Source organism: Schistocerca piceifrons, chromosome 3, assembly GCF_021461385.2.
Source record: "Schistocerca piceifrons isolate TAMUIC-IGC-003096 chromosome 3, iqSchPice1.1, whole genome shotgun sequence".
Lineage (NCBI taxonomy): Eukaryota > Metazoa > Arthropoda > Insecta > Orthoptera > Acrididae > Schistocerca > Schistocerca piceifrons.
In genome coordinates this window covers 621,594,190-621,618,300 of record NC_060140.1, presented here as the reverse complement: position 1 = coordinate 621,618,300, position 24,111 = coordinate 621,594,190, and the positions used below count along the sequence as shown (strand labels likewise).

At 37.8% G+C, this 24,111-nt stretch overlaps 1 protein-coding gene across 1 annotated transcript in view; it reads right to left on the bottom strand.

Annotated features, from left to right (window-relative positions):
* Positions 1-24,111, bottom strand: part of LOC124788082 (MAP kinase-activating death domain protein) — a 593,942-nt gene that overhangs the window by 349,125 nt on the left and 220,706 nt on the right. The window contains exons 17-19 of the mRNA XM_047255179.1: positions 19,738-19,971; positions 12,588-12,821; positions 7,083-7,157 (exon numbers count right to left, since the gene is read on the bottom strand). Of these exons, the coding sequence (XP_047111135.1) occupies positions 7,083-7,157; positions 12,588-12,821; positions 19,738-19,971 (543 nt within the window). The remainder of the gene's footprint in view (positions 1-7,082; positions 7,158-12,587; positions 12,822-19,737; positions 19,972-24,111) is intronic.

Genomic DNA, 24,111 nt, shown 5'->3' with positions numbered 1-24,111 from the left:
TCCAGATCTATATTTACATTGCACTGTACAATCACTTACAGTGTGTGGTGGAGAGTTCTTCTGGTACCACTATTAAGGAACCTCCCCTTCCCTGATACATTTGTGACTGATGCATGGGTGGAATGACTACCTGTGGTGCACAACACCCCTCTTCTTGTGTCTCCTACTGGAGTTCACTGAGCATCCCCATAATGCTCATTAAACAATCCCTTGCAAAAACATGGATATTCAAGAAGTGTTCTGTAAGCCACTTCTTTAGTGGATGAATTAAATTTCCATATGATTCCTCTAGCAAATCTCAGCCTGGTATCTTATTTTCCTGCAATTAGTTTTATATGATCATTCCACTTTACATCACTATGGACGAAGTAGGCTACTCCTGAAATCATCTTTCCATTAGACAAATTCAGCCCATTATATCTGGTAGGTAGTCCTGAAGCAAGTCACAAATCCACTCCTACATTTAGTAAGCTCTTAATTTGTTCACTAAATGACAGTGTGGAACTGCAATGGATGCCTTCTTAAAGTAGAGGAACACAGCATCAGCACGGGCAGCCCTATCTATGGCACCCCGGCTCTCAAGGGCAATCAGATACTGAGATTAAATCTGAAAGCCTTCTTTTTGTGGAATCCATGTTGATTTTTATAAAGGGGATTTCTGTTCTCCAAAAACATCATAATGCATGACCATGAAACTCCTTCCATAATTCTAAAACAGACAGGGTTCAGCAAATTGAGCTTATATAATTATGTACATCAGTCCAAAGACCCTTCTTGGAAATCGGAATGAGTTGTGTTGCCAAATACTTGGTAGTCGACTTTGTTGCAACAATCTATGATAAAGTCCTGTTAGGAAAGTAGCAAGTTTTTTTAGCACAAAACCTGTAGAATCCTGTAGGTATCTTATACAGCTCAGATGCCTTGCCACAGTTTAGTGATTTTAGCTGACTTTCTGTTCCATAATCACATACCTCAATATCTTCCATTTTAGAACTTGTGTGTTGAGTGAAAGGAGTAACCATATTATGATATAAAATAGTAAAATAATTTTAGAACACCAAATTCAGTATTTCACCCTCCTATCATCTTGCATTTTGGAGACAGTATAGCACTAAGAAACTGAATGTATGGTTTCTATCCATTTAAGTAAAACAAAAACTGCAAAATTTTATGTGCAAATGAATGGAAAGCTTCTTGCATTGATCTCCTTAAGCTCATATTTTTTATGTTCAGCTTATGTTTTTCAGTTATGCTTTGACTCCGGTTAAATTTGTGATGGATCTCTCTTTGTTCATGGTTACTGAACCACAGGGGTCTTTCTCATCCCTCAACTTTGCTTGGTACATACTGGTAAAACATGTATTGCACACTGATTCTGTATTTTATTATTTTACACTACACTGCACTCTTATATTCCATCCTGAGTGTGTTATTTCTGTCTGCACTATGGAGAAAAAGGAGGTTAATTCCACTCAATGCTTAAAATGACTTTATGGTTGGGTGATATCACACAAACTCTCTTCAGACACTTTCTGATTCTGTTGACATTGGCCTCCTTCTACATTATGAAAAGCTATTGTTAGCAAGAGCACAAAACTACAGTTTCTGTAAAAAATGTGGTGTAAACCCAATTCACTTTTTCAAATGTTACACCAGGAACCTCAGACAACTTACAAAACTGGGTCTAGGGCAGTTGCAAAATTGTTACACAGTTCTCTTTGTGTTTAAAAAAATTTTTCAGAGCAAATTTATTCCAATTATCAACAATTACAAGTAATTTGCTTTCATTGCTGGCAAAAATATTAACGAACTTCTGATACTTTTTAACTTTTTATCATATTTTCAATGTTTTTCATGCTGTCCAACAAGTCCTCTCTGATCAGAGGTTCTAGTTGACATTTCCATAACTCTTCCCATTTCCTAAGCTTCACCAGTCCTTCTCATTAACTCCTCTTTCTTTTCCTACAACCCTTCTGTCAGAACAAGGAGCCACTGGCTCCAAAACGTTGCATGTTTCCACATCTTTTATGTGTATTCTCCAGCTGGCATTTGGTGAGTACAATTTTTATTTATTCATATTATATTTCAATCACATTAAACTGATAACAAAATGTTAATGAGTATTTCATAGAGACTGAGAATTAATTACTGTTCTTTCTTTTTTATAAAAACAAATTATTCATCAAAATCAATATGTTAGTTAAATTCAGAAACCAAAAGGTCATAATATGCTTAGGGGTAGGCTCCAAATCTTCCAGAAAATTATCAGTGAGACATATGAAATCATAAAACATAATGAGAACTTTAAGTACTAATGGGGGATGATAAATCATATCCAATCACAAAAAACGGAATAACCAAAGAACCTTCTAAGCAATAGCATATATACAACTATAGACAAAACTGAAAGCACATACTCAACAAACTGCTAAGCTCAAATAATGGGAATTATAGGAGTAATCAACCACTATATTTTTACACATATGAGAGAATGTTAAAGTGATTTATCTAAATAGAAAATAGCTTTCAAAGGTTTTCATACAATGAGTTCAATAAAATCACAAGTTTCAAAGCAGCATATAGCGTAAGTTATATAGGAGTTCTTGCATACTTCATCAGTCAGATATAACTACAAAATTAGAAATGAATAGTACCCCCCCCCCCTTTTTCCAGATGAAGTGTGTAATCTTGAGGTCAACTGGGTAGACTTACCAGAATTTAGTATTACTTTTATTTCAACTTATAGCACTACAAGATTAGCAACAACTGAACATTTCCTATAGACCAATTCTGTCATCTAGTAGATTACTTCACTAAAAGCTCAAAATAGTAACTGATTACAACATCAATTCCATAAATGAAATGATACAACTCAGATGTCCTCAACCAAAAATTTTGTTTGAATACTATACTGCTTTACGAGGTATTGTTGTATTTGAGGTGGTATGTTTCTGCCTTCCTGTGACTTTCAAAGTGATTTACCTGCCCAGTTATAGGAGGAACAATAGTTTACTGTAGACTCCCAACTATAGTGCAACTTGCTATTTTTCACATACATATCATTGCCAGAGGTAAAATAAGAGATAAAAGACAGAAAGAAATTATATGACTGACTGGGGGTAGAATCCAGAATATGGCAATGTATTCAAGTTCATTGCTTTAATGACCATGAAATATTATTTTAAATTAAATTTCTTTTAATCCTTCTCATAGTAAATGCTCAACCTGAAACCTGTACTAATAATATTACAACCAATTACCTGTCTTAAGATGAGAGTAAATTCTTTTTTTGTTTAGGGGTTTACAATATTCAATACTGCTGTCTGAAATTCCAGAAGTAAACAGGAAAGTCCTTGTCCACAGTATCTCAAGTGGTGACAATTTTGGCATGTTCTTACACTTGTGGGAATGTTCTATAAAACCTTTCTATCTAAAACCTATTCTGAGAAAATGACAAGTAAATTAAAATATGCTGCTTGACAAAAAAAAGTTAAGCATCCAGAATGGAAAGAGAAATCTAAATAAATTTTCACAGTTTGACAGATTATGTGATGTTATTTCAATGACTACAAATTACAGTCAAATTTACAGAGAACTTAGCAGCATGAGATCACTTGTGATGTTATAAGCCTCCTCCATCCTGGATTCACACACTGTTTCAGTTGGGCACAATGTCATAAAGCTATTGTATCCTCTCCTGAGGCAAGCTCACCCACAACTGTTGTGACTTGTCCTTAATATCTTCGATACTAGCACTGGGACAGAGTTGATGTTCAAACTGATCCCACACATGTTCTATTGGGGACTGACCTGTGGGTCTTGCTGGCAATGAAATACCTCAATATGACGCAAACAGTTCATAGAGACCTAACATGAGGATGCAGGATGTCAGTGACATACTGATGCACTGTCAAGAGTTTTCTCAATCATTACCAGCTGTGACCTGATGTCATATTCAATGGCTCCCTGCCTCATGACGTCATGGGTAACACCACTATGTCTCTCCAAAACATTAGAAGAAAATAGGACCTCTTCCCAGGTTGCGGATTATTCACCAATGATGGTCATTCATGGTAGTGTAGAACTGAAACTCATTGTTGAACACAATACAATCAGCAGTTCATGATTCCCTGAAACGGCATCACTCCAAAAAAAAGCTGTTTGTGTTGTAGTGTTAATGGCAATCTACGCATGGAATAGTAATTCCATTATACGGCTGCTGCTACTCTCAAACAACTGTGTGGGATGACCCAAAACATTGCAGGGAGTCCATCGCTTGTTCTCAGATGGTGTGCATAGATATCAAATGCTTGGTGCACAATATGGATGTCTCCCCTTGTTATGTTCAAATGCAGTCAACCACAACCTTGATGACAAGTATGCCTTCCCTCAGGTTCTCATGCAATTCAACATGGGGCCACTGTCACATCTGAATGCCCCACAGATCTGCATACTGGATAATTCGACCAGTTGGCTGAATGGAGACCCACAATGACGCCCCTTTCAAACTCTTCAGGTGCTGATAATGCTGTCTCACAAGAGTATGTAGCATCTCCATGTCCTTTGCAGTGATCACTCAGTATCTGACACTATTTATGTCTGTTACATACCCTACCAGATCTGGTAATAACACTAAACATAAACAAACCTAATGCACTCTGGTGCCCTTTCTATCTGTCACAGATAACTGCAGCTCTAATCCTTTACATACTTGCTGATGGTGTATATGTGTAGGATGTTACATTGATTTCTGACCGTGTCTTTTGGGTGCTTCACTTTTTTTAATCAGGCAGTGTATCTCATCCAACACACAAAATCTCTAGTGCTAAAACAGACAGACTTTAGTTATAAGGCTTTGTTTCTGGAATAATTTTGGTAGGCTTTAGTACCAAATGTGGGAGAAATTTCCACTCTTCAAAATACACCCTTTCAGCTCAAATCCAATATAAAAACTTGTTCAAAGAATAGAGTACTGACTCAATACCTAAACAAAATAATTTCATTTCTGAATTTGTGTGAATGTTATCTGCATATTATGGAAAATGTAATTGATTTGCATTTTACCATACAGTAAATAATTTGTTGGCAAATCACCTCGCCTCACTCTGAAAATGGTTGGATGGTATTCAGCCAAAATATTAGAAGAAGAAGTCAAATTTATGTGGCTGCACAGTGAAATTTTATGGACCAGTCTTTGCGCTGCAAAAATATGAAGATGCACAATTTGTTGGCAATTTCCTATGATACTCTATAAACAGGTGTAGTAAACAATGCCACTGTAGTTGTCATTAGACATTCAACAGCAAACAGTCACATTGAGTCTCCTCCAAACAACATTCAGTTTCCTCCAAGCAGTCAGTCATAGCCATACGTTCAGTCATAACCAATTACTCATGGTTAAGCAAAGTGCTATGAAGACCTTATGTTAATATGTGTGGTTTTATTTGCCTGAGACTGCAGCCATGTGTGAGTTGCACTCGCGTGAGTGTGTGTGTGTGTGTGTGTGTGTGTGTGTGTGTGTGTGTGTGTGTGTGTGTGTGCGTGCATGCATGTGTGTACATTGTTCACAAAGCCTTAGTGGCTGAAAGCTTTCATTGTGAGAGTCTATTTGTTGTGACTATCTGCAACTCAGCATCTTCACTATATGGTGAGTAGCAACTTTCCTTCTCATAATATTGTTATGTTAATATTGCCACTCGTAGAATTATGTTAGACTTAATATGAGTCTATATAAGTCCCTGGCTTATAAGTTTTTTTTATGAACACTGGTAAATGTGAAACTGCAATCTGATTGCCCTTTCAGAGTGGTTGATGAAATAAATACATTGTAAAGTACTTCATGTATCTGCAGAGTTAATATGTTCATTGAAAATTCCTATTATCAAGCACTAATCAGTGATCAAGGCCGAAAGACCACTTCAAATGAAGCTAGCAGGTAATTAATGTTACATGCTGATAATGGATTTCCTCATGTGTCACATCAGTATTTAAGGAATGGTGCTGGACTGTATTATTCCAACTGATAAAAATCATATGACATTTATTAATATTTATTTACCTTAATTTATATATGCTGTTTGAATTATTGATCATCAGCTGTCAGCTTTTAACTTATCACAGTAACTCAAAACCCAATTACAGAAAGAAAATAATACTGTAATGAAACAATTGTGAGATGATATTTTTCTCTTCTGCTTAACTGCAGACATTTTGCATGCAGTATCATCAATGTCCATTTTTAATCAGCTTACAATCATCATAAAGTAATGTATGGAAAATAAATTCAACCTATTTTAGCAGCAAAATATTTTTAAATGTCAGTTCATTAGTTTTCTTACTGCCAAGCAAAATGCTAGAGAAAAGCTAAATTTCTGCTTGCATGCAAAAATCTCCTTTTCATTTGAAACTATCAGTGTAAAAGCAAAGAATTTCTGTATCAAAGATAATCATTTTGGGTATTAATAATTGCCAATATTGTTAATGATCCAAACAGTTCCCAATTGTATTAGTAAAGTACTGTACACGATTTTATCTTTATGTTTTCACTATCTATAAAATAAAAACAAGCAGCAGCAAAAAATGTTATGCATCTTCATGTTTCAGGGCATATAAGACGTTAATTAACTGCACAGCACTAAAGAAAAGGCTTCTTGCTTAACCAACGTAAGGATACTGGTTAATATATGTCAATACAATTATACACTTCAAGGGAAATCTGGTTTCTGAATGTGTACTAAAGATTTTATTTGCGCTTTACGTGTATCTGAAATTACAGTGATATAAAATTACAAAAATTGCTTCTGCCACTACAACAGAAAACAAAAGAAAAACTAATGTAACCAAATAAATGGTTAACTAACATCATTCATCAAATATTCTTTTTCTAGCTACTTGTGCACACTACCAGTATTCACTTGGAATATTATTGTGTTTGATAACTATATTAACTCCTCCTTCTAAGGAAATCATACAACTCACTACTGCCACTCAGATTGAATAATAATTCAGATGTGTGGCAGTGGTGCTATTAAGCACATTCCATGGTTGCTATAAAGTGAACCTTTGCATTGGAATTACATTACCTGTTCAAGAGGTGCAAATAAGCTTCCCTCTTCATGAGTTGCCTCATTGATTTTTTCTTTGGCTTGTAGTTTCAACTTCAGTGATCAAAAAATTAGAAGGCACCAGAAACAGAGAATGTGAAATACAAACAACTTCAGAATATTTGAGACACAGATCACATACTTCTTTAGCAGTATGTTAGAATACCAGTATAAGAAAACATAAAGTAAGATGAGAAGTTCAGATACAAGTCTCATTGTTGTATTCATCTTTATTTAGGTCTACATACATTTATTTCAGTACATTACATGGACTATGAGGGGTAGTTATACAGTTTTCTATAATCTCAAAAAATAAAATTATATATACAATTTTTTGTTTGTTCGAAGTTACATATTTGCAGTCCTGGTACAGGGACGTCCCTGTGCCACAGCACTGTAGCAGACCACTTAAGGGGGCAAAACAAACTACTGGTGTTGATTGGTAAAGAGGATTATCATGTTACGTATACTCATTTTTTGTGTCTGACGAGGTCCCCGTGCTTGATAATTGGTGTATCATAATTGAAGAAATAGTGTAAAAAGTGAAGATAAGTCATGAATTAGTTTTCAACATCTTTCATGGCATACTGAACATGACAAAACTCTCATAAATTGTCACATCAACTTTCAACATGTTGCATGACATTTTGAAGATGACAGAGGTCACCACTCACTGCGTTCCACACTGTCTCACACATATTCAAAAAGCTTACCAAACTGAGGCAGCAGTGGAAATGTTGTAGCATTGTTGGGCCACATCAGATCATTTCTTTAGCTGCCAAAAGACAGGTTTCTATAATCAAGGTCTCTGCCAAGTCATCTATCATTTGGAAAATTGTAAAACACTGATGGGAGATAATGTGCACAAGGAATAACACCATGGTAGCAGCTTGTTTTTTTGATGTGACAATTAAAACTTTATAACCATCCCTCATATATCAAGCATGTTATATTCAATAAATCTATGAGCACTGCCTAATGCTTCCTTTTAAACTTTCAACAATCTCTGATTCTTTAATTTATACATGTTGTATCTTCTGAATATCCTATCTTTCTGCAATCTGTTCAGTTTTAATTGCAGTTCATAATCAATAAATTACAATCAGAGTTCATATATGGACTTGAAATGTTTTGTATTTAAAACCTAGTTTCCAAAAATCTTACCATTATAAATCTATGCAAGCCTTTCTGGTTTCTATTGGTCTCTTTCACATAGACAACTTTCTTTCATGATTCTTTAACCAAATGCTATTGATGATGAAACTGCACTTTGTGCAGAATTCTAGTAGGAGGCTTCCCCTCCCATTCCTTTCTTCCAGTACCATGTTCTCCTACTATTTTTCTCTCACTTATTTTCCTCATTTAAATTTTCATCTCCCTTAACTATCAGAATAAATTATTTTATCTCATTAAACATTTTTCCAATTTCTTTGGCACCTGCAGAGCTAGTAGGCCTACAAACTTGCACTACAGTGGCAGTTGTTGGTTTTGTATTTATCTTGGCTATGATAATGTGTTCATTATGTTGTCCATAGTACCTTCCTACTTTCTGAGTCATTATTAGACTCATTTCTTTTTGATAACCCTGTACTCATCTAGCTGGACGTTCTGCACTTCCTGTCACAATATCTAACTTCAATCTACCCATTCTCTAAACTTCTTACCTAATTAAGGAATATAACTTTCTGCTCTCTGTATATTTTGTTCTTCCTGATGACAACATCTTTCTGAATATTCCACGCTCAGAGATTTAAATGGGGGGTTAGGGGTATTTTTTCTCTAGAATATTTCACTCAAGACGATACTATCATCATTTAACCATACAATAGACTGCATGTCGTCAGGAAATATAACAGCTGTAGCTTTCCCTTGCTTTCAACTGTCTGCAGTACTAGCACAGCAACACCATGTCGGCTAATGTTATAAGGCCAGACCAGTCAATTATCCAGACTGTTGCCCACACAGTTACTGAAAAGGGCACTGCCCCGTTAATCTAGCCTCTCTGCAGATAGCCTTCCTTTGTTGTTGCACCTAATGTATAGCTAGATATTTGTATTGCTGAGGTACACAAGCTGCCCCACCACAGCAAGAACAATATTTCATGGAGGGAATTTTGGATACAACTTTCATTATACTATCACATGAGTCCCCAATCTTCCACTTGTTTTGATCACATGAGTTTCACAGTTTGGTACACTGAAATCTCCCCTAATACTATAGTGTGAAAAAGAAATTCAAGGAAAACAATTTTCCAAAATTGTCACGAGCAAAACTCATTGATATTTTTTCACCTTGAAAATAAAACCCAGTTCTAAACTTCTCTTTTAATTTCTTCATCGCTTCTACAGTATACAGGTTAAACAGTATGGTAATGCTAGTGTAAGCTACTCTTCTTGCAAAACATTTCTCAGTGTGCCAACAGTCTGTGGAGGAAGACTGCAGAGCAAAAACATGCCTCTTGGGAACATTCGAAAGATGATCTGTAGAATTAAGGTATTATGTTGAACAAGTTTGTCCACCAGATGAAACTGGTGTGACTGAGTTTTATCCTTTATGGTGAAATCATTAACTATAACCCTGGTATGGAAACATCAATTCTGCCATGGGTATCACTGCATAAACCACTGCAAACACAGTTCCACATAAAATATATGAAAGTTGGTTCGTCTACTTAACAATATAACAACTCATGCACAAAGACTGGCTCATCATATTGGATTCTGGTGCTCCAAAGAGTATTATCCTGTTACTTCTTGCCTTGCGCGTACAACATGTACATAAAGCCTTCAGTGAGCAATACTGCAACAGCAAGGCCAGACTTTAATTAGAATGTGATCAAATTCCTTCAAGTTACAACAGAAAGTAGGGTATATTGGACAGCATCATGCATCATGTCCTTGACTGACTTTGGTTAGAAAATGTTGTCACAATTTGTATACGTCAGAAATGCAAACAACAAACCAACTTGATATCTTTAAGTATAATTTGCCTCCAATTTGCTATCCAACATAGTTCATAATATATCTGATGCTTCAGCATCATTCAATGAAGTTCCTAATTATCTCCCCAAACTTATCATGGTATAAATCACCATGCTGTTCTAAAAATGTAGCTGTCTCAAAACCACATATTTTGCAACTGGATTGTAGCATGACTGACCCACACATGGTAGCTTGAACTATGGTAACATACTCAGACATCAGCAATGTGGAAATGATAAAACTGCTACTCACTACATAGAGAAGGCATAGAGTCACAGACAGGCACAGCAAAAAAGAATACAAAAAACATTCAGATTTTGCACTACCTCTATCAGAAGTAAAAAACACACACACATTTGCACAACCACAACTAACACACACTGGCCACTGTTGTCTTGGACGCTAAGGACCAAATATAACTGAGTCTAAGGTGAGCAGCAATCTAGCTGGAATAGGCAGTGGGCATATGCAAGAGACATGGGGTGAGGAAGAGAAGGGACAGCAGAGCAGGTGTAGGGGAAAATGCTAGTGCTGCCTATAAAAGAGTACAGGAGCACAATGGGGACAGTATAAGGCTGCTACACGTAACTTTAGGAGGTTGTACTGCAGGAGGGGGAAGGGTAGGGGCCAGGAGACAAGTAAAGAAGGGGAAATGGGTACACAGATGCACTGAAGGATACAAGGCATGTGTAGTAATGGAGTGGGAGCAGGAAAGGGGATAGACAATTGGAGGACAGGGACTAGTGAAGGTTGCAACCAGGGGGGTGGGGGAGGGGGGTTACAGGAACGAAGGATATATGGCAAAGAGAGTTCCCAGCTGAGCAATACAGAAAAGCTGGTGTTGTCAGAATTATCCAGATACCACAGGTAATGAAGCAGTCAATAAAGTGCAGCACACTATGTTGGGCTGCATTCTCAACAATTAGGTGGTCCATTTGTCTCCTGACCACAATTTGGTGGTGACCATTCATGAAAACAGACAGCTTGTTAGTAGTCATACCCATATAAAACACAGCACAGTGATTGCAGCTAAGTTTGTAGATCACATGGCCACTTTCACAGGTGGCCTTGGCTTTGATGGGGTCAGAGATGCCTGTGACAGGAATGGAGTAGGTGATAGTCAGAAAATGTATGGGACAGACCTTGTATCTTACATCTACTGCAGAGATATGAGCCACATGACAAGGGATTGGGAGCAGGGGTGGATTAGGGATTGTCGCAGGTATGCACACATTGAGTGGGCAGTGAAATATCAGGATGTGGTAGGAGTGAGTTGGATAGAGGGAAGGCTATTTCTCATTTCAGAGCATGATGAAAGGTATTCAAAGCTGCTCCATTTCAGGGTGACACTGAGTCACAAGAGAAATGCTTCTTGTGCCCAAACATTGGGCATGGGGAGGAAGGTATGTAGTTGGAGAGATCTGTTTCTGGACAACGGTCAGAGAGTGATTTCGATTTGTGAAGGCCTCAGGAGATCCTTCCCATATTTAGAGGGATTGCTCATCAACACAGTTATAGTGACCACAGTTGGCTAATCTGTATGAAAGGTGGACCACCTAGCTGCTGAGCATGCACCAACAATGATGCACTTCTCTTTAATGAATGCTTCACAGCCTGTGCCATGGGGAGCCTTCTGACCAACACCAGATTTTTTTTCTGAATTGCATAGTTGTGAAATCTCCCTGCAATGTATCTTTTGTTCTTGTAAGCCCCCCCCCCTCCCCCCTTGCCACAGCCTTTGCTAGTCCCTGTCCTCTAACTGCCATCCCCCCACCCCTCCCGCTCCCACACCAGTACTCACACACTTTCTATCCCACCAATGTATGTATGTAGTCCCTTCTCCTTCTCTATTTCGCCCCCTCCCTCTACCCTCTGGCAGCAAAGCATCACAATGTTACACCTAGCAACCATATCCTGCCCCAACATGTCTCTGACTCTATTTCAGGGAGAGCTACCATTTTCTGATCGTGCTATCCCTTTCCTCCCCACCCATGTCTCTTCCATGGCCCCACTGCCTATCCCCGCTAGATTTCTGTTCACATCAGACACAGCAGAAGTCTGGTCTTAGCACCTGGAGATGGATGTGGCCATGTCTGAGTGAGATGTGCTCATGTGAATGTGTGTTTTCTACTTGTGGCGAAAGATGTAATTTGAAAGCTGAAGATTTCTAGCAAGCTTTTCATTGTACCAGTCTACAAATCAATGCCTTCTCTAAGCTGTGATCAGAAATCTATCCGTTTGATATTGTTATTCCAACCTAATTCCCCAATGTTTGATACAAGGATATTATGACAATTGTTCCTATTTTTCTGGATGTTATAATTAACTCCCAGTTTATGGAATATACTGTATGTAACGCTCTGTATGTACATAATCAAATCCACATCTACATCTGACGGAAGCACACTGGTAAATTCTTAAAATAATGGAAAATCTAAACACACTGTTAAAACTGTGTACTACTTGCCTGTCAGAAATATGAGCAAATAATGACAAAGCTTACCTTGTCCATATGTGCAAGGAGTCCATCCTGACTACTCTGCCGCGTAGTTTCTCGCACCAATTCCTTTGCAGAAACAGCAAATTGTTCCAGCAATGATGTTTGGCTACCCTGGCGGGGAACGCCACTACTCCCACTGCCACTGTCCCTGCTGCTTCCCGAACCAAAACTAGCAGTGCGTGCCAGGACATTTCCCAAGCTTGTTTGGCGCTGTGGGCCTGGGCTTGAAGGAGGAACCTATGCAAATGAAGTTCTAAAATGAATTAATGAGATCCCACAGTCAACACAATAATGGAATTTAATAACCAAATATATAACTAAAAAGAAGAACACAAATGAATGCCATAGAAAGAAGAATGGAAGAAGATCTTGACTTCATAATATGAACTTAACTCAATCAGAATTATGTAAACTGCTTTTATTGTGCAAGGCTTTATAGATATTCATTAAGTAACAGACAACAAATCCAAAGGTTTGGGACTGAATCCTCAGTTGACATCCCCATCCCCGACCCCCCACCCCCCCCAGTCCAGTAACCAGTTGTAATCTGCCAAGAAGTTTCAAATGGGCACACACTCGACTGCAGAGTGAAAATTCATTCTGGAAACACACCAAGTTCCTGAAAATCTAAGAGAGATTGTGAATCTCCTGTGAAGAAAGCATGCCTTTTATGACACATACAACTGAGAGGAAAAGGTAATTTTCATACATTTATATACGCATTACATGATTTTGTCTCAGCACAGAAGTATCAACTAGGTAATGGTACAAGAGTTCTGTCAACTATTAGGTCATTTCTAATACAACATATGATGATATTTATAGCAAATCAAATTAATACATGTTATTCACACACCATGGCAACTGTGCAAGACTAGTGAATCCATGATGATCAAAACATATCTACAAAAAAAATCAATTTCTGAAAATAAAATGTAATTAGACAGATAAAAATCTACTCACTGAGCAGCAGCAGCAGAATACACATATAAATATATTTAACTTTACAAGTTTTCAGAGCCAGAGGCTTCTTCTTCTGGCAGAAGGGTTGAAGGGGAAGGAACAGGGTTGACGGAAAAATGCTACTGAAAAGGGGTCAGCTCGGAGAAGTTGCCCGGAACCCCAGGAAGAGTGCTGGTGAGGTTTACAAAATGGAGTCAGTACAGAGAAGTTGTCCAGAACCCCAGACCAATGGAGACTTACCTGAGAGGATGAGATGCAAAGACTGATAATTGGGGACTGCTTCAGACAAGATTGCAAAACCTGAGAGCGTAAAGGCAGAAGATAGGGTAATTCACAAAAAAGAGGTTGTCAATAAAACATTGTGCAAGAAGTAATAAGAGTGGAAAGCTAAGAGCATTGTTTATGGCTGAGGTGGGGTGATAGGAGAGGAGAAAAACAGGCAGGTCAGAAAATATAAGATATAGAAAATTAAAAGAGAGGATGTACTGAGAAGAAATCCTGAGACTGAAGAAATTAATGTAAGCATATTTCTTAGGCTATCACATACAATCCTGGTACTGCTGAATCCCCCAAAAAATAAATTAGTAATATTATTGTGGTCTCAAATGTATTAATCAGGCACTGCCACCAAATTATCAGTTAGGATGAATGGACAGAGGTAGGGGGTGTATGTTGGCAACACACAATATCCTGTTGCAGAGCATCTTGACCTCACTGCCTGTTTCACCAAATGTGCCACCTGGATTCTTCATCCAGACGCCAACTCTTCAGAACTCAGGAGGTGCAAACAGGCACTACAACATTTCCCTGGTTCTTGTTACTTGCTTGGCCTTAATTTACATTAATTTCTTCAGTCTCAGAATTTCTTCTCAGTAACTGTTCGTTTTCTATATCGTTTACTTTCTGACCTATCTATCTCCTGCCTCATCTATATCACATACAGTGCTCTTATCAATCTGTGCCTGATGTTTTACCAGTAATCTCAGTCTTGCACATTAACTTGGTTATTTTCATGGATATATTAGCCCTTGTGGCCTCATTCCCTCTTATGTAACTTCTTTGTCAGTCTTTATTGTCATCTGTATTATTCAAACTGTCATCTCTTTTCTAGCTTATGTGCTGGTTTGCTTGTTTATTGTATTGACCAACATCCTCCCCCATGTCTTTCCTAGTACTGATTTCTGTGCACATAGATGGGTCCACTGCTATTTATGAATTTGCATCTAACATTTTGTTTGCGGGTCATTACACCACAGAATCTGCTCCTGACTGTTTTCTGCTGATTTATTTGCAAATTTGACAGCAATTTTCTTTCTCACTCTCCACTTACCTTGCTTATACACAGTTCTTTCATGTTCATGTATGGTTGTTTTTCATCAAACCACTCTGATCAACCAATCACTTCCTAGATCGTATGAAATATGTACCCATTCTACTCACACCGTACACCTGCTTGTCACCACAGATGCCAACTCCCTCTATACCAACACACCCAATGTACATGGTCTATCTGCAGCTGAAAATTTCCTCAATCAGTACCCACCTGATTACAAACCTATGATGTCCTTCCAGCTCACCTTATAACTTAATATTTACCGACAGCTACTTTACCTTTGAGGAGCAGACATATAAACATATCAGGAGCACACCCACGGGAAACAGGATGGCTCATTCCTATGCTAATCTTTCATGGGTCACTTTGAGGGGGCTTTCCTGGGAAGCACAAGCCTTTCCTGGGATCCACGAGCATTCAGCCCCTGCTTTCATTTAGACACATCGATGCCATCTTTGCAATATGGACTCTTGGTGAGGCTGACCTGTTAAAATTCTTCAACTCTGAGGCTGACCTGTTAAAATTCTTAGAATCTCTCAATACATTCTCCCAGTTAAACTTCACATGGTCCTATTCTCAATCTCACGGCACTTTTCTTGATGTTGATATCATCCTCACTGACAGCCAGTCTTCTATCCACATTAAACCTACTAACAAACAACAGTTCTAACGTTTGGCATTTGCCATCCTTTCCATGTACAGTGTTCCTTCCCATGCAGCCTTGTCATTCATGTATTTGTTTGGATGCACACTCTTCACAGCAATATACCACCACTCCCATATCTCAGCTGCACTGGATATAATTACCCCACCATCCTAGTCCAAAATCAGATTTTCCAGGACATCACATCAAATCCTGGCACTGCTGATCTCTCCAGAAACAACTTAGGAGCACACCTCTTGACACTCAGTATTATCCTGGCCTTGAACATATCAAACAGCTAGTTTGACAAGGCTATGACATCCAAAAATCATGCCCTGAAATGAGACATTTTGCCCAGAACTCCTAGAATAGCTTGTTGTCACCCTCTCAATCTCCACAGCATCTCTTTCAGACCCTAAGCTCTTTCTGCACCCATTTCCTTACCTTATGACCCCTATCCCTGTGACCATCACCACTGCAAGACTTGTCCTATGTACCCTCATAACACTACCTATACCAGCCCTGTAACTGGCAAAATATATACAATCGAAGGGAGAGTCACCTGGAAAACAACACATGTTGTGTATTATGGTTTTGTAAATAGTGTTCAGCCTTTTACATTGGCATGACTACCACCAAGTTACCAGTTAAGATGTATGGGCAATGGCAGAGGGTGCATACTGGCAACAGACAAAATCCTGTTCCATAGCATGCTCTACAACATGACAGTTGTGACTTCAGAAGCTTTTTTGCCACATGTGTCATCTGGGTTCTTCTCTCAGACTGCAGTTTCTCAGAACTCTGTAAGTGGGAACTGGCTTAATAAGATGGCTTTAGTTCCTTGGCTCTTGCACACCCATCTGACCTTATTTAGCATTAATTTCTTCAGTCTCAGTATTTCTTCTCAGTTGCTGTTCCTTTCTTTACTCCCTTTTAGTTTCCTATATCTTTTATTTTCTGACCTGCCTATCCACCTCCTCACCTTTACTGCATACAATGCACTTAGCTTTCCACTCTCATTAACTCATGCATGATGCTTTGTCAGTAATATCTGACTAGCATATCTTATCTTCCACCTTTAAGCTCCCAGACTTTCCACTCTTGTCTTGTGCAGTCCCCAACAATTAGTCTTTCCTTCTCATCCCATCTGATAAGTCGCATGACCAGAGTGACTTTTCCAAACCCTCCCCATTTCCTAAACCTCATCACAGCTTTTCCTCAACCCTCTTCCTTCCCCTTCAGCCATTCTGTCAGTAGAAGTAGCACTGGTGCCAAAAGCTTGCAAATTTAAATACTTTCATATGTGTGTTCTCCTGCTGTCTCTTGGTGAGTATATTTTTTACCCATACAATCAAATTTGATAATCAAAATAAACTGAGATAGTAAATGAGGCAATTCTTCAGTTCATTGCTATTTTTCTTCTCATTTATCAGGTAAAAAGGCTGAAAATGAGTGATATTTGGTCCCAATATGTTTTTTTGAACACACCATTTACTGACAAAATAATGTTCTGAGACAGAATGGCTGCCCAGTATTACCTCCAGGAGTCAAAACTCTTAGTACTGCCTACTCATATATATATAAGAGGCAGTTAAATGAAAATGAGTCAGATGGAAAAATGTAACTAAACTGTTTATTATTTCAAAAGTAATCGCCATGACTGTTAACACATAGGCCTGCACGTGTTTCCAAGGCTGTTTTGACTAGACTGCAGAAGTTTTGCTGGAAATCCCTTACACATCTTCATACAGTCCCAATCTCTCCTCATGCAATTTACACATTTCTGGAGCACTGAAAAAAGACATTCATGCCCACTTATTTTCTTCAGACAAAGAGATTCATGTCTGGGTACCACCATGGTTCCTCAAACATTTTCGCATGAAGGCACCAACAATAGTCTCACAGTATGATAAATGTATTTACAGTTATGGCAATTACTTTTGAAATAATAAACAATTTACTTAAGAATATCATGAGAAGGAAAGCTGTTACTCACCATATAGCGGAGATGCCAGTTGCAGATAGGCACAACAAAAAGACTGTCACAAATAAAGCTTTCGGGCCGTAAGGCCTTTGTCAAAAACAGACAACAGACAGACACACACACTCACACACACACACACACACACACACACACACACACACACACACACACAACTCACATACACACAAATGACTGCAGTCTCAGGCAACTGTAGCCACACTGTGAACAGCAGCGCCAGTGCAGGATGGGAGTGGCGACTGTGTGGAGGTAAGGAGGAGGCTGAGGTAGGGAGGGAGATGGATAGTAGGATAGGGATGGTGGACAGTGCAGTGCTGCTGGGGAGCGTGCAGGGATGAGATGGAGAGGGTAGGGCAGCTATGTGCAGTCAGGAGGTCAGACAGAGAGCAGTGGAGAGGTGGGAAGACGGAGTAGCAGAAAAGGAGAGAAGTAAAAAAGACTGGGTGTGAGGGTGCAATGAGGGCTGTATAGTGTTGGAATAGGAACAGGGATGCTGGCTGGGTGAGGGCAATGACTAACAAAGGTTGAAGCCAGGAGGGCTATGGGAACGTAGGATACATTGCAGGGTAAGTTCCCACAAGAGCAATTCAGAAAAGCTGGTGTTGGTGGGTAGGATCCATATGGCGCAGGCTGTGAGGCAGTCATTGAAATGAAGGATGTCATGTTTGTCAGCATGCTTAGCAACCGAGTAGTTCACTTATTTCTTGGCCACAGTTTATCGGTGGCAATTCATGTGGAGAGAGAGCTTGTTGGTTGTCATGACCACATAGAATGCAGCACAATGGTTGCAACGTACCTTGTAGATCACGTGAGGGTTTTCACATGTAGCCCTGCCTTTGATGGGATAGGTGATGTTTGTGACCAGACTGGCATAGGTGGTGGTGGAAGGATGTGTGGGACAGCTCTTGCATCTAGGTCTATAATAATATTGTTACACTCCATCCTGAATTTTTCATTGTTAAACAGTTTACATACTTTTTCCATCTGTCTTGTTTTCATGCTTCTGCCTTTTATATAAAAATGTAAGAAACTCCACATCTCCTCCTAAACCAAGTGGATTGACTTCAACCAAACTTGGTACACATATACCTTAACTTCAGGCAATAATCTCTATGGGTGCTAGAACTACCTACCTATCAAAGGGGTGGAGTTGGATTTCCAAACTTTCCAGTATTTGAGAATGAGAGCACTTAGCAACTTGTAAAAAAACTTTAGACACAATTAGAACCATTACAAAAAAAATTTCTCACAGACAATCCCTACAAAACAATGAAAGGAAAAATGTTTATCACTTACTGCTTTTCCACAGTTCATGCAGTATAAGTACCACATAAGCCATGATGTTATAATTTATTACTTTTTTACTACTAACTACATTCACAGCATACTTTGCGTGCAGTATGCATATATACCACTGAATGTAAATGCAAACTTATACCACTGTACGTCACAAAGTTCAGGAGATATGACATCATAAACAATCAGATGTGTGAAAAACTGCTGTATCATGCATTTATTACTCTATTGCTACTACCTCAACATGCATCACCTTTTTCAGACAGTATCCACATATACCACTGAATATACCAACAAAATTATATCATTGCACAAAATATAGTTAGGGAGATACAATGTCATAAATATTAAGCACAAGGCCAGATGCTGCATGGTACAGGTGTGGATACATAGCTATAAATAAATATCTGGGCAATACAGGATTTCTCTGCTAGTTCATTTATAAATAAAATTAACAGACAATCATCAACTGTGCACCTGTTTCAAACAATTGCAGTAGTCATATTTTGGTGATGAAACTCAATGCAGTCCCAATACGAGACACTCAGCAGAGATAGCCTGGTTAGGTGATTACAACTCAGCACTCAATGTGGCACCTAATAGTTGCATCTGCTGTTGCACTTAACAAGTGTGTCTGCTGTTGTCAAGGTGTTAAATTAATAATCAACTTTACATTTGACCAAAATTGACTTTCCTGTTGTGTATACATAACAAACTTAGTAAATGATAATCACTGCACTGTACATCAATAATAAACACTGTACTGTAGACCAGTGTGAAACATAACTAACTAATAGGCTTTTAAATGATTATTCCACAAATTTATACCTTACAAAACAGCACACAATAACCTTTTGAGTGCATGTAATAATTCAGATTCCACAATGCTACATATGTAACAGATTATTTGACTCACTGGTGTGGCAGGTCGTGGTGGACGATGAGGTGCTCTTGGAGTGCCAGGTCTATCTCTCTCTCTATCTGATGAACCTCCTAGTGAGAGTGAACCAGAGCCCTCACTACCAAGGCTGGGAGTAGGAGATCGGTGTGGTATAGATGACTGTTGACTTAGTACAGTCTTAGGGGTAGCTGTTGTCATTGTTGAGTTGGAATCTGATTCTCCACCTGGGCTTGCTATATCTTCTTTCTCCTACAGAAAGAAAAGAACAGTTTTGTTGTGGATTTAGAGAAAACAGACACAAACACAAATAGGTCAACTTCAAAGAATCAAACATAATAACTTGCAGTATAATTTTAAAGGCAATCTATCTGAGCATAGTATATACGTAATCTCCACAAACTGCAAAGAAATAATGAATATCATTAGCTCTTTAAAATCTTCCAGTTTTGCAGGACAAGATGGCTTCAATATTAATGTATTAAAAGTGTGTAGACAAAATGTCTGTACCTCTGTCTATAGCAGTAAATAATAGAATAGAATAGAATAGAATCAAGCACCTTACCAGACAGACTAAAAATAGCCCAAGTAACACAAAACTTTAAAAAAGGTGACAAATTGAAAATTGAAAACTACAGACCGATCTCAATACGTCCCGTCTTTTCAAAAATAGTTGAAAAAGTCATATATAAAAGAATTTCAAACTTCCTCAACAAACACAACTTAATGTTTGAAAATCAAAATGGATTCTTAAAAAGGAAACCAACCCAGTTAATTGAAGAGGTAATAATGGCATTGAAAACAAGCAATATGTTACAAGAGCTTGAGAAAGCTTTTGATTGTGTGAACACTACTATCCTATTAGATAAGCTATCAAACACTGGCATAAGAGGCACTGCTCATGACCTAATAAAGTCTTACATGAGTCACCAAAAATCATTTGTACTACTTAAAACCAAAAGTTGCATTCACAAATAAAAAAATGCTTATATAAAAATATGGAGTGGCCCAGGGCTCAGTATCAGGTGCTCTTCTGTTTTTGATTATGTAAATGACATAAAACATTGCATTCAAAGTTCCAAAGTAGTTTTGTATGTGTATGATACCTCCATCATATGCAAAAAGAAATCATTTAATGAACTAGATACCCACTGTAATGATGTGAAAAATGAAACTGTTCAATATTTTAATGAAACCCACTTGAATGTAAGCACCAGTGAAACATTTTCTTTGTATTTCAGAGGGAAAATGAATCAAGTGGACAGCATAGTGCTATATGTGTTTCCTTTTACCAAGAAGTATTGGACAGTCAATAAGGATTGCCTATTTCTGAATGGCAAAGTGACAGGTATGTTTTCTGGTTGTCATTATGAGTACACTACACCATCCACTGTGTGTAACAGCATCAGACTTTTCTTATCAGGCACATGAAAATCCTATATTTGAAGTAGATAACACTGACAGTATTTGGGGAATATTTTCCTAGCATGTTAACCTGCTTGCTGTCACTGAAGACCATTGCGACTTGGTTGCAGAAGGTCCAATTGCTAGTTTATGTTTAGGAGATTCCCAATTTACCTATTTACAGATAACTCAGTGTCAAGTAATGTATTTTTTATTGACATAATGAGTTTAGTGGATGTTCTTTATTAATAGATAGCACAGCATTATTTAAACTTTGATGACAACAATCTTAGGCTTATATAGATGGCTATAGATTAGGCTGAGGAAAGGTAATTAGCGTGTATGAAATGTTGTTGCATAATTTGACTAGAATACAAGAACCTGATGTAGTCATTAATGGTGAAAATTGCACCCACAACTATTTTATTACTTAAAAGAAGATTTCATCAAAAATTCATGTTGAATTGCCTCCTCAGATGATAACAGGCTTTCTGCATTAGCTGTATTATTTAAAAATCTTATAATGATTTTCATAATGTTCATGGTGATATGTAGTTCTATTAAATATTGCAAGAGATAATGGGTCATAACAGATTTGGAAATCAGAAAGTTGTTGCTTAAGAAAGAGAAGTGATGGTCCTCTAGTTCTTTGGTTAGAGTTGGAGATTAAATTATTTTACACATCTCAGCTTTGCAGTTGGTCATTCTTACCTAGGGAGAAAGTTTCCTGCAGACAGTATAACACCTTACACTAACTTCAAGCAAGGATAGTAGGAAAACTCTATACTGTGTGAATAATAGCCCACAAATTGATACATACATGGGAGGTTCAATAAGTACACTTGTTGTCAATAGTGTAAGTTGATGTTAACACTGTTTTCCATTTCTGCTAAAAAGAATTACATGGTGTCATAGTTTGAATTTGGTAACTATTCCAGTTAGTTGCACTAAATGGATTTTACCAACATGGTAGAAGTACAGTGCAATTCAGTGATTCACTCTCCACTTTTCAATGGGAAAATGTGTGAAGAGATGGAAATGAAACTGGATGTTGATTATGGTGAACTTTTGTCATCAGTGACAATAGTTGATACTGGTTGAATGAATTTAAACATCTGTTGGTGATGAATATCATCAAAGACACAATTCTTGTTGACTGTGCTAAGTAGCAGATCATGTATGTCAACAGGAATGACAATTAATATTTTACATGACAAGCTAGCAATGAAATAATTGTTGGCTCGATGGGTGCCACAATTGTTAATAGTTGACAAGTGGGTGTTGCTTTCAATTTCAAAGTTGTATTTAAGCAACTTAATTAAATTCCAAGGGCCTTTTTGCACCAAGTTATCTAGCCCATGACAACTAGTTCAACATGCTACCCCAGAAACCAACCTACATTTAAGCAATGGGTTGCTTCAGGTGACTCTGTTCCACAGAAGGCAAAGACAGTCCCAATAGCCAGAAAAATAACGGTAATTTTTTTTCCCCGCCCCCAAAAGGTGCTACACACAAAGAGTTCTTAGGAAAAGATTAAATGATCACTGGCCATATTCCAATGACATGTTGGACCAGTCTGACATGAAATTTTCAGAAATACAGTCCCATTTTTTCACCATGACAATGGACTAGTAGATCTGCAACTGTCACCTCAAAACTCTTTAACTGCTACCAAAACATGAAGAAAAATCGCAAAGTAAAAAATTCTGCCAAAATGAGTTGTTCATTCTTGAGACAGATTCATATTTTACAGACATTTATGTACTGAAGCTCACTCTCAACATTTGGGTAGTAAGCTATGTTTGTGTACCAAGATTATGAAGGTTGACTGTTAAATATTAATGAAAGGCATCAAAGGCCAAAGATAAGAACCAAAGAGAAATCTTTTCCAATTACATTTCTGTAAATTGATAACTCTCACATACAATAAAATGCTTAAATCATAAAACAAATGACTGAACTATCAAGGGCAGTAAGAGCTATAAAAGACATACAATACTCTCTTACTAATTTCAGCATTTCAAAGCTGGACTGGTGGCATGAGGCAGCATTTCCAAGAAGTGCATTTGAACAGAATATAGTAATGTTAGGAGTTTTTATTGTTCTCAGTAGTTAATTTGATTGCCAGTGGTGTCAAATACATAAAAATTGTAGTGTACTGATAGATAGAATGTTATCAAATTGAATAAAACACAAATTGTCATCATAACTACATTAATGGTATGAATTCCATTACCCATATTGATGAAGTAGCCACTTTGCGAAGTAAAATTTCATTTTTATCTTCTGCAGGAACAAACAGTAATAAAGATAGCCAAGGAAGCTACCAACATGTAATCAGAATCCACACACAGGCTGTACATAGGACATATGTTCTGCACTCACAGACCCTGAAGGAAACATTTATGAGAATATCTATCATACCTCTGAAGAAAAGCAGATTAGGACTGCAGTTAAGTATCAAATATATACAACAAAATACTGTTCCTAAGCCCATTTTATTCCTGTGTAGATATAGCACACAGTCAGGTCAAATTTACAAAAGCTTGTTACTGTAACTGGAGAATTTTTCAAACAATACTTAATGAAGGGTACATTCATTCAGTGTTTAAGAAGGACAGAGGCTGCTGTGTATTCTTTGAGAGCTACTGTCAATTCAGCACTAGTCCAGTCACAGACCAGTGAGCAGTCATCAGCAGAGCTGTACCCAGTATGTATGCAACCTTTAGTTTAGACATTTCCTTGTGTCATTCTGCAAAATAAGGGGACAGTAACTCTCTATCAGTAAATACCATTTTTTATCCAAGAGTTTAAATGTTTTGCATTGGCATCTCATGAACTGATTTAGTAATGTGGTACTATAGTCCTTTTTGCAGGCAGTACCCTGCAACAGCAGTACTTACATTGCATAGAATGCCAATTCAGCCATTTTATTACTTCAACTTGGAAGTGATCAGAAGCTGTTTATTTCTTGGCTGGGCTGAGTAG